Source organism: Xenopus laevis, chromosome 6L, assembly GCF_017654675.1.
Source record: "Xenopus laevis strain J_2021 chromosome 6L, Xenopus_laevis_v10.1, whole genome shotgun sequence".
Taxonomy (NCBI): Eukaryota; Metazoa; Chordata; class Amphibia; order Anura; family Pipidae; genus Xenopus; species Xenopus laevis.
The window spans coordinates 34,238,288-34,250,740 of NC_054381.1; the positions used below are offsets into that span (position 1 = coordinate 34,238,288).

General features: G+C 39.4%; 1 protein-coding gene across 1 annotated transcript in view; it reads right to left on the bottom strand.

Moving 5' to 3' along the window:
* The window catches only part of asns.L (asparagine synthetase (glutamine-hydrolyzing) L homeolog), a 30,527-nt gene extending 24,217 nt beyond the window's left edge, over positions 1 to 6,310 (bottom strand). The window contains exons 1-3 of the mRNA XM_018267326.2: positions 6,208 to 6,310; positions 1,971 to 2,246; positions 469 to 706 (exon numbers count right to left, since the gene is read on the bottom strand). Of these exons, the coding sequence (XP_018122815.1) occupies positions 469 to 706; positions 1,971 to 2,219 (487 nt within the window). The 5' untranslated portion in view covers positions 2,220 to 2,246; positions 6,208 to 6,310. The remainder of the gene's footprint in view (positions 1 to 468; positions 707 to 1,970; positions 2,247 to 6,207) is intronic.
* Between the last annotated feature and the right edge of the window lie 6,143 nt (positions 6,311 to 12,453).

The window sequence follows — 12,453 nt, forward strand, 5'->3', positions numbered from 1 at the left end:
GCTTATTATTTATCAGCTCTCCAGTTTGCAGTCTCAGCTATTTGGCTGCTATGGTCAAATTTACCCTAGCAACCATGCATTGATTTGAATAAGAGATTGGAATATGAATAGGAGAGGACCTGAATAGAAAGATGAGTAATAAAAAGTAGCATTTACAATACATATGTAGCCTTACAGAGAATTTACAGAGAGTTTTTTTAGATGGGGTCAGCGACCCCCATGTGAAAGCTGGAGAAAGAAAGAGCCACAAGAAGAAGACATGTCATTTGAAAAACTATAAAAAAAAAAAAAAAAGAGCAAATGAAGACCAATGAAAAAGTTGTTTAGAATTGGCCAATCTATAATACTAAAACGTAACTGAAGGGTGAACCACCCCTTTAATGTAATATATGTCATTTGTACGTATATTTATGATGTAAATAGGACAAAAAGTACATATAGATTTGCAGTCAAATTTTGTTGTATTACCTTTTGCTTCAGAGCAAACTGCCAAAAAGCCATCATCAGTCAAAAGTCGGAAGAGTGGCCTGACACCATACGAGTCCCTTCCCAAATAGACTTTTCTACTTGATGTATCCAGGAGAACAAATGCAAATACGCCGTCTAATAGGGAAGCCGTTTTTTCAATTCCATGTTCACTATAGAGGTGAAGGATCACTTCACCATCGACCAGTGTCTGATATTCAAATCCAAAATCTTTTTCTAACTATAACAACAAAACAGAACAATGATACAATATAAAAAAAACAACAGCATGTGTTTGTACAGTGTCAGACTGGCCCACCGGGATATCAGGAAAACTCCTGGTGGGCCCAGGTGTCAGTGGGCCATCTTGCTTATAACCATTTGGCATATATTATGGTCATTCCCTATTTCCTTTTAGGAAAAAATAGGCTTAATAACAATAGAGTATAGTAAGTAGATGTAAAAGACTTGTAGAATAAAGAGGTTAAGTGAGTAGAGGAGGAATAATAGTTTGGAAAGTGGGCCCATGGTCTAAGGTTTTCTAGTGGGCCCCTGGCATCCCAGTCCTACACTGTGTTTGTATACTATTTTAAGGACACTTTACAATTTTTTCTTTGTAAAAGCACATTTTGTATAACACCCAACCCCTCAAGAAACTATAGTATGAGTTATTATGATATAGACCAGTGATCCCCAACCAGTGTCTCATAAGCAACATGTTGCTCACCAACCCCTTGGATGTTGCTCTCAGTGGCCACTTATTTTTAAATTCCTGGCAAGTTTTAGTTGCATAAAAAACAAGTGTACTACCTAAAAGAGCCTTTTGTAGCATGTAAGTACACATAGGGGCTATAAAATATCACAATTAGTGATGGGCAGCGCTGATTTTGGGGCTGCTGCCGCCTGAGGCAGCAGCCCAGATGCCGCCCCCCTCCTCTCCCGCTCCGCGCTTAAAAATGATCGTCGGAGCGGGTTTCAGGGGCTGTATCGCTAGTGCATTGAGCGCTAGAGCGCTCTTTGCACTAGCGAAGCCGAATTTCCGGGTTAAAACCCGGAAGTTCAGCTCTTAAAGTTACAAGAGGCGGCTTTTTGCCGCCCCTTGTAACTGGCTGCTCGCTGCCGCCTGAGGCAAGGGTTTCACCTTGCCTCATGGCAGAAGCGGCCCTGGTGATGGGCGAATACATTCGCCAGACACAAATTTGCAGTGAATTTCCATGTTTTGCTGCAAGCAAATGAATTTGTGAAACAATTCGCTGGCAAAAAATCCCACAAAAATTTGACGCGCACATAAAAATCTGGCATGTGTCAAAATTATTCGGACGCCGGACCAAATAGTTGTGAGTAGTGTATAAAAATTGCCGATCGCGTCCAAATTATTTTGACACCCATTGACTTCAATGCGTTTCGGCACAGATTCGTCCATCACTAATCACAACACTTATTTGGCACACCCAGGAACTATTTTCATGTTTGTTTTGCACCCCTTGATATAGAGGAAGCTTTACCTTCTTGAAATTGTAAATCTCTCCATTGTAGCATAGCCATAAGTAAGGGAATTTCTTAACACGTAGAGGCTGCATGCCATAAAGCTGGTCAACAATAGCCAAGCGATGGAAGCCAAAGCAGCAGTTGGTGAAACCATTCACGTTCTCAAATCTAAAAGCATCAGGGCCTCTGTGGGCAATCTTCATGGCACTAAGGCACTGCACTGAAAGGCATTCATCACTGCCAAAAAGGGCCCAGATGCCACACATTTTTAAACGTTTTAAGGGAAAAAAAATCTGTAAAGAAAAAAATAGTATTTATTTTTGTTTACTGGAAGTATTGTTATAAAATGTTATAAACAGATTCTTGGAATATAGAACGGTCAGTACAGGGTGCACAGAAAAGTGTGGGCAAACACAAAACATATTTTACTCAGCAGTTGGAGGTTCACTTAGAAAGAAATCCACCCTAAGAGCAACCCTGAGAGCAGCCATTTATAATAATGCCCTGGCACTCTTATTGCAGTTGCTATGCATGTGTTGCATAATTATATATGAGTGCAAACCCATAGGATCACCTACAGACAAAACGTGCCTGATGCTTTAATCATCTATATCTATATCTATATATATATATATATATATATATATATATATATATATATATATATATATATATATATATATATACACACATATACATACACACACACACACACACATCTATTGAGTGCCTTCTTGTAAGCAAATTCAAAAGCAGAGGGTGATAACCTTAAATGTAACGATTTGTCAGGTAAACTACTGAATAATACAAGTCACTAAGGGCCATATATGACCCTGAGGGGCAAGAAAACATACAACAAATGTATTGTTTTCTAAGTCAATAATGGCTTTTTTTTATTTTAAAGGGATTCTGTGTACATTGCAATTAATTCATTCTACCATTTAAAATGCTATTCTTAAAACAATACATTTATTTTTTTTAGCTGTAATATTGGTTGTCCATCTCAGGTAAGCTTGTCTAGTCATGTGCTTTCACAAAGAGCCAGCACTTCACAATGGAACTGTTTTTAGATAAGGTCTTGTGACTTGGGTTAGTCTTAAGCTAGCCATAGAAGCAAAGATCCTATAGTGAGAGTCCTTTATTCATGCGATTTTCGGACCGCGTGTGGAGAATCCAGACATTTTTCCTCCAACGGAGATCGGTCGTTTGGTCGATCGGGCAGGTTAAAAGATTTCTGTCGGCTGCCGATTATTTCTCTGCATGTATTGCCGATCGGATGATTTTCAGAGGGAGACTGTGACCAGCTTTGTCGAACATAACTTTCGTACGATTGATGTCAGGGGCAGAACATTGGCTGATCTGTTCTTTTACTACTTTGTTTTATCTGAATGGTTAGTGGCAGGTCGGGAGATGGGGAAGTCCAATCGTTCGAGGATTCAAACGATCGGATCTTTACGTCTTTGGCCAGCTTTACTTGGATTTTTACTATTGAGTGCTGTTCTCATATCTACCACTTGGGGCACGGGAGCATTTTTAGCGTTGCAGGTGTCAGGGAGCTGTTATCTAGTTACCGTCTTATTGTTTTGTTGATAAGCTTCTGGTGGTAAGGGAGGGGGGGTGACATAATTCCAACTAGCAGTGAAGCATTAAATAGTGACTGAAGTTTATCAGAGCATATGACCGAGGACACCTAGCACCGTGTCAGATTTCAAAATTAAATATAAAAAAAAACTGTTTGCTCTTTTGAAAAATGGATTTCAATGCAGGATTATGCCAGTGGAGCTATATTAACTAGTTCTTGGAAGGTAGATAATTAGATTACTAGTATACAAACCCCACCTCCCTTCCCCTTTCTTATCACTCTTTTGACTTCCACATAAGATGAAGCCCATTATGCAGAGAATTATCTGTGCACTTATAATCTTATTATCTACCTAGTAAGGATCAAACACGGAGTACCTTCAGTTTCCCTTTCTGCCGTATTTAACTCAACAGATAACAAAGATCAGTGATGAAAACAATTGTCAAAACTTGTTTGGCACAAGCAGTACACCCTTTTCCAACATGAGAGCAATGTCTAGGGCTTGTTCTGAACAGACTTTATTTTGCTTTAAGTATATGTATATTTTTTTTAATTTCTTACACTAATCAATAGTGATGTGCGGGTCAAGAAAACCTTAACCTGCACCCGACCCGCTCCTGCCCATACCCACCTTCCCCCCTCCATTTCTACACACACGCCGACCCACGATGATGTCACAAAAAGGGCGGGACAGGCAGTTTATTAAACAGGAAGTCGGAAGTCAGAAGCTGGCAGTCTAAGGTCTTGGGGAGGGGAGTGCAGGCAGGAGAACTCATCCCGAACCCACCCTTGACCTGCAAGAGGAGCAGCGTGGTTGGCCCGCACATCACTACTAATCAAAAAAATTAAACAACTTTCACTTTCCGAGTTTCTGTCACTTCCTAGTTCTGCCGAGTATAGGAAAAGGTAGTACAACAAATTACCAGCAAACAATTAAAGGGCATGTAAAGTCTAAAATAAAATAAGGCTAGGAATGCTGTATTTTGTATACTTAATATAAACATGAACTTACTTCACCACAAGCCTAATCAAACAAATGATTTATGCTTTCAAAGTTGGCTATAGGGAGTCACCATCTTGTAACTTTGGTAAACATCTTTGCAAGACTAAGACTGTGCACATGCTCATTGTGGTCTGGGCTGTTTAGGGATTATCATAAACAAAGCTGCTTGAGTTCTGCATGGCTGGGAAGTAAGGTGGGGGCTCCCCCTGCTGTTCATAAGTATGATTGTTTCCCTGCTCAGCAGTTAGGGACCGTCTGACAATTCCTATCCACAGCAGTTAATGAAGGGAGAATTTCACTGCATACAGTCAGGTTTCTTATAAAAACACATTTTTTAATTAAAGTATATTGGAGATAGGTTTCTTTTTCATTAAAGAAAGTAAAAATGGGATTTATATTTTTTTGCCTTTACATGCCCTTTAAGGTGTATAATGAGCTGCTCTTTATCTCAAATCAAAAGGGTTTGTTTAAGGGTCAGGGCACACAGGCAGATTCCGGGAGATTAGTCGCCCGGCGACAAATCTCCTCTTCTTCGGGGCAACTAATCTCCTCGAACTGCCTCCCCTGCCTTCCCGCCGGCTAAAATGTAATTCGCCGGCGGGATGGCACTCGGCGCAATACATTTTCTGAAGTTGCCCGAAGTTTCCTCGTGAGGAAAAAATTTTTGTTCTGATTTTTTTCATATTTTTTTAAATACATTTACCTTCATCTGCCAGCTCCTGATCTTTGATGAATGCATAAGAACTCATATCTCAAAATAAACCCAATAGGCTGATTCTAATAAGGACAGGGGCATAACTACAGAGGAAGCAGACCCTGTGGCTGCATGGGGGCCCAGGAGGTATAGGGGCCCCACGAGGCCCGAATTCATATACAATTTCAATAAATATTGGTGTAATAGTTCAACCGCTACACATTTGGGGAGTCTGAAAAATAATTTGCTGTGGGGCCGTTTAATTATATTTTCGTTTGGATCAAGTACAAGGTACTGTTTTATTATTACAGAGAAAAAGTTATTTTTAAAATTTTGCATTATTTGGATGAAATGGAGTCTATGGGAGATGGCCCTTGCGTAATTCGGAGCTTTGTGGATAACAGGTTTCCGGATAACGGATCCCAAAGTGATGCAATAGTGATAGCACCGAAACTGCTGTGTCACCCTTCATTTTTTTTGTCAGGCAAATACTCAAGACAGCACCTAAACAGTATCAGTTTAGTAACACTACCAATTACACTCATGCTCACATTGTAACATGTTATCCACCACAGGGAGCAATGTATCCACAACCTGCCTTGATATATACAGATTGTAGCTGGTTGTAAGGAGCACCCCAGAAGGGGAGACTGTTCTGTTCAGGTAATACCAGAACAGTCAGTTCCACCAACCTTCAAAGCAACCTACTCCCAACAAGTCAAAATGTTATGGGAATGGGGTGCTCCAAGTATAGGTGCAAAGCACACAAGTTTTGGCTGTAGCTGCCCAGCATGCATTAGGAGAATAAGTCAGAGTTATGGTCTACTCTCTTCTTATACAAATTAGCTTTATAATGGGTTAATGACATTATTTTCCAACACACACACAGACTGTAAAAAAAAAACTACTATTCCTATTACATAAATAATTAAAACATTCATGTAAATGCAGAGATTGAAGGGGTTAATGCTTTACCAGACTGCGACCAAGACAAGTGCACGTTGCTCTCACACAGACTCAGCCAGCTGCCAGGCACAGATATATGTTTAATATATAAAAAAAAAAGGAGCACACTTGTAAGAATGTTTTTCATTGACTGACGATAACAGCTGCTGATTGGGTGACTCGGTGATCTCCTCTGATTGGTTTATATTCTGCAGATTCCTGTTTTGTTAGAGTGCACCAACTGAGCACCTCTGTGTTTATGTATGATGTCATATCTAGTATTATAAATGTATCCTAGCTTTATGTCACATACATTTATTCATATACTATGAATTTTTTTGTTTCCAAACAATTTTGAAGGAAAAGATTATCCCATGCGCTATCAGGATGCATCCCTTTAAAGCTGGGATATTGTCCCTGCTGTGCATGCTGGGAGATGTAGTTCAAAGCTGCAGTATGTTGGATAGCACATGTCTCAGCTTATAAGAAACTGGTTGTGTGGCTTTTCATGGGTTACTACAGGTAGTTAAATGCGGCTGGCAGGCTTTGGCAGACCAGAACAATTAAATTGCTAAGAGACAGGCAACTGGAATTCAGCTGCATGAATCTTCCTGGCGTGAGAGCGGGAACACTGAAAGGCATAAAACAATCATGCTGTGGGATATTATTAGTACAGGAAGTCCTCAAGTTACATACACCCGACAAACATACAACTCATACTTACAAACAGAGGCTGTTACAGTAATTTACTGTGGTTTGCTTGTCCTTTATAAGCATTTAGCTTTAATAAACTACCAGCCCCGATCCCCTCTGGGGTGTGTTGTCTACTGCAGAGCACAGAAAGGGAAAAAAATAAATACTATATTAAAACAAACATTAGAGTTTGGCAAATTTTTTCGCCTTGTTTCGCAGCAGAAATGACGCCCATAGACCTGTATGGCGGCATGCGTCAAAAAAATAAATAAATAAATAAAAAAAATGCGCATCACAAAATATTTCTCCGCGCAACAAAATTTTCGCTGCACATAGACTTTAATGGGCATCGGCGACATTTCGCTGGCATCGAATTTTTGGGGAAATGAAACGGGTCAAATTCGCCCATCTCTAATAAACATCTGTCTGAGTTGCACTTAATAAGTAAATGTATATGTTTCAACTTACAAATACCTACAGACCCTATCTGGTACGTAACCCGGGGACTGCCTGTAATGTATTAGTATAGTAGTAGTTAATGGATAAGCTGATATAAGCCTTATGATTGCTATAGCATGCACGTTGTGCTGTGTGGCTCAGATAAAGTGAGCTTGCCTACCATAGCAACAGTAACTATGGTGGGCGGGACAATCTAATTGATGAGCAGACGAGGGATCCAGTGGGAGGTCAGCTTACATCTGAATAGAAACACGGCACTAAAGTAAAGGCAGTCTCATGTAACGACACCGTGATGTTTCATCAGCATCAGGATATTGCTTCATGTTCTCTACAACAAGGGTATTTCATTTTTAGCAACGCTAAATATATGTTCCTAGATCAATGTGATAATGCATGACAAATAACAGGCACCATGTAACACAGACTGTTCCTCCTTCATTTTCTATTATCCAGAATGCTTGAGACCTGGGGGGGGGGTTTCAAAAAAAAAAGGGATTTAAAGGTAATTTGGATCTCCAGGCCTTAAGTCTGCTAAAAAAAATGATTTAAACATTAAATAAACAAAATAGGATTGTTTTGCCTCTAATAATGATTAATTATATCTTAGCCAGAATCCAGTACAAGGTACTGTTTTATTATATATCTGTATTATATTAGTACAGGTAAGGTATCCATTATTCAGAAACCAGTTATCTAGAATGCTCCGAATTACAGAAATGCCTTTGCCCATAGGCTTCATTTTATCCAAATAATACAAATTCTTAAAAATGATTTCCTTTTTCTCTGTAATAATAAAACAGTACCATGTACTTGATCCCAACTAAGATATAATTAATGCTTATTGGAAGCTAAACCAGCCTATTGGGTTTATTTAACGTTTAAATTATTTTCGAGTAGACTAAAGGTATGAAGATCCAAATTACGGAAAGATCCATTATCTGGAAAACCCCAGGTCTCATGCATTTTAGATAACAGGTTCCATACCTGTATAATGATGAGCAACTAATAAGGCAACAAACTTTTGCCCAGTAGAAGTAAAACATTTACTGTATATCGGAAGAGGCCTCAGTAGATCAGCAATTTGCATCAAACCAAGATTAGGGCCCTTACCCGAGTTACCTCTGTGGGGTGGAATATCACAGGAGCAGAATTAAACACTAAACATACATAAAATGAATTAAATTCTCAGACCTCATCCAAAACTCCAACTACACCGCTTACACAACAGAAATCTAAGTCAAAACAATTTCCCTTATGTACTTACTCCAGATTTCCAGACCTTTTGAGATTTCAGTTTGGAGCATTTTGCCCTGTTCTGAGCCACACTTCTTTGGAGGATACTATCTCTTTAGAGGCCCCTACAAAGCTGACAGCAAAGCTATACCTCCAAATCATAACAGGGTTCCCCTTTCTGGAGCGCTCAATCCTGTTAAATCCTTACACTTCCCCAAGACGAATAGCACGAAGCAACAGATAATATGTGCAATTGTCTAATATTAAACAGAGATAGGAAAATTCACTACAGGTATGCTCCAAATTATGGGAAGGCCGTCTCCATTAAACTCCATTTTATCCAAATAATACAAATGTTTAAAAATGATTTCTTTTTCTCTGTAATAAAATGTATATTGTACTTGATCCAAACTAAGATGTAATTAATGCTTATTGGAGGCAAAACCAGCCTATTAGGTTTATTAAATATTTAAATGATTTTCAAGTAGACTTAAGGTATGAAGATCCAAATAACAGAAAGATCCAGTATCCAGAAAACCACAGGTCCCGAGCATTCTGGATAACAGGTCTTATACAAGCACTACTATTCTATGCAAACAAAAAATAATAAATGTGAGCAGGATCATACAAACAGACGGGTCTTGAACAGGGTAAATTCCATTTATTGTTCACATATAAAGATTCTGTGAGCCAAAGCAGCATAAATCAAAATAAAACAAAATCCTTGCCCCACTTGGGCTCTAACTAATACACAGAGTAGTTTCCCTCTCTACTGCCAGTCCCCTACTGGGATTTCCGGTCAAACACAAACAGTACAACTCCCCAGAGTCACAGCACCTTTGCAAAAGTCCTTTTCCTTTGGGGAAACATAAACAGCCGCTTCCAATGGCCACACTCAGCTCCCAGCTCTCCTCAGTGTGTGTCTCAATCTTTTACTCTGAGCCCCAACCCTCTCTAGCAGCTAGCTGATCTAGCCTGCTAATTATTCCCCAGGTGAGACTTTCTAGGGGAATTAACCCACTCAGAACTGCTGTACATATGGGAGTAAGACATGAACCTAGGGGAAATATATCTCCCTTCACACTGTGTTCCAGTTACCGGTTCACATAAAGCACAGGATGGGTCCCAGCTTACCCACTGGGACACCTGGAATCACTTAGTAAACAAGGCAATTCCCCTAATGAAACTTATTTACATTGCCAGAGCTACACAAAAAAAATCTAATTTGTAGTCCCAGGGGGAAGTCTTGGATAAAAAAAGGGAAAAAAGATGTTCCATAGGCACAACATTGCCTTGTTATTCCATAATTTTAGGGCTCTTACTCATGAGCGTTTTTACCTGCGCTCCCCTGCTTTCCGTTTTCCGGCGTTCAGCCGCAAGGGAGCGCAGGAATAGACGCATTTCATTATTTCAAATGGGGCTGTACTCACACAGGTGCGTGTAGGTGCCGAACGCAGGAAAAATGCAGCATGTTGCGTCTCAACCTGCGTTGGCGCCTACATGCGCCTGTGTGAGTACAGCCCCATTTGAAATAATGAAATGCGTCTATTCCTGCGCTCCCCTGCGGCTGAACGCCGAAATACGGAACGCAGGTAAAAACGCTCATGAGTAAGAGCCCTTAACCAGAGTATATATGTGAAGGCTCATTTATAACAAACAAGGGAAAGTTGTGCTCACCACTAATTATTAAAACCATTAGGCGGGGGTGCAATGAGGCTGTGACCACAAAATACAGTACATATAGACAAATGCAAGAGTCCTCTGCACTCAACCCATTATCAATATATTTAAGACAGAGACATTTTGTGCATACTGCTACTGAAAAATGCCTTACCCTTTAAACAAAAGTTGCAAATAGCATCCACTCACTGCTTCAGATGCACTGAGATCCTAACAACTACGTTTCTCAAGGACTGGGTAATTTTATTCTGATGGGAAGCAATCGTACTTTCGGACAGCTCTAACAAAAGTTAGGGTAATTAGGATGGTACAGCCTTTTTTACCTAAACATAATTTTGCTGAAATACTGAAATATTTCTGCCATGTGTTAGCATACATGAAATACTTATGTTGTTTTTTACGTGTTTTATTGAGACAGATGTTATTTTAGACCCAAAACACAAATCTTGGTGGCCCATTTTAAGGTTGAATTTTAGTGGCATTAGAGCTTTTTGAAACTGTGATTAAACTCATTTTTTGTAAAATCCCGAATGTCATGTCATTTATTAAAATATTGTGATTTTTAAACTTTTCGTGATTTTTACATTTAATAAATAAAAAATTTGAGTTTTAGAGAAATGAAAAAACAAATTTTTTAACGAAAAATTACAATTTTAGATAAAAAATATTAGTAAATCAGCCTCTTAAAATACAAGGAATAATATCCAAATGGCAGCTCAGTAATTCAGGGGCAGACTCTAAACTGTTACAATTTTGCAACATTGAGTTGAAAACATTGCTCAGCAGCAGCATCTCTGGAGTATTAGCAACTATTGTATCAATTCTAACAGCTGCCTGTAATGAAACCCAGAGATTCTGCTCAGCAGGGACAAAGATAAGAAATGCATCAACTAAATGTATCCATTTAGAACAGTTTACAGGGTCAGGGACCCACCTCCCAGTGCTGCTTCAGAAGGTGAAAAATGACACTTTACACTTCAATATAAGAAAAACCGTCACACATAGAAAACACAAAGTCATTGGAAATAGTCGTAATTTATTGTGATCTATCTGAAAACAACTAGTTGTTTGAAGGTGAACCACCCCTTTAAGCTGGCCATAGACGCAAATATACTGTCGCACGAAACAGAGATTTGTGCAATTTTCGGATTGTGTGTGGACTGTCCCAACATTTTTCATACCATGGGCATCAGTCGTTTAGAAGATTTATATCGGCTACCGATAAGATCTCTGCATGTATTGCCTATCTGATGATATCTGATGGTCACTACTATTTGTCATCCAAACTATATAACTGCTAAAATGTTTACCACTTGTTGATTTGTGTTTGTACATTTTGATGTTTTTAACGAAGTACTGACAGTTTGATCACTCAGCTGTATGGAATTAAAAATGCAGCTAATCTATTACCTAATTGCAAAAAGAAAAGAGAACTGACCCACAGAACTGCACCTTCCCATCCGTAAATACCAAGACTCCAGTGAAGCAAAATTAAAGTAAAACTTAACTTTTAATAAATCATTAAAACCAAGGTCTAGAGAGCAACATTAAAATTAAGGTTAGGTATAGGAGACTGATTGACTTGGCAACACCGGGTTCGAGGGGAAAATGTGCAAAAAAGCACTTAGATCAATACAAAGTTGCGGTTGGAGCGCAACTGGTAATTACTTAGCACATCGGCCAAGCAACATCTGTCTGGTACAACCAAGGCTACCCCACACCAAACCAACCCATTCACCCACTTGGGGATCCCTCCCTTCTGGTATGAGGTTAGAGGAGTGAGAACCAGGGTAACGAAAGCCCTAAAGCCCTGAAGCGCTTAGGTGCGTTTAGAGCACAAATGTACCAAAGGTACAAGTATCAACTAGTATCAGACCCACGGATCATTGATTTGTCCAACCCCTTCACCCACAGAGGTCCCCTCCCGATCCGATCACCCAGTCACCCAATTCTTTGTCCCTATCAGATGATTGGGGAGCACCGCCCATCAAACACAGAGGATGGTGTGCAGGGTCAAATAATAATTATAATTGCAAAAAGAAAAGAGAACTGTTGCCGAGTCAATCAGTCTCCTATACCTAACCTTAATTTTAATGTTGCTCTCTAGACCTTGGTTTTAATGATTTATTAAAAGTTAAGTTTTACTTTAATTTTGCTTCACTGGAGTCTTGGTATTTATGGATGGGAAGGTGCAGTTCTGTGGGTCACTTC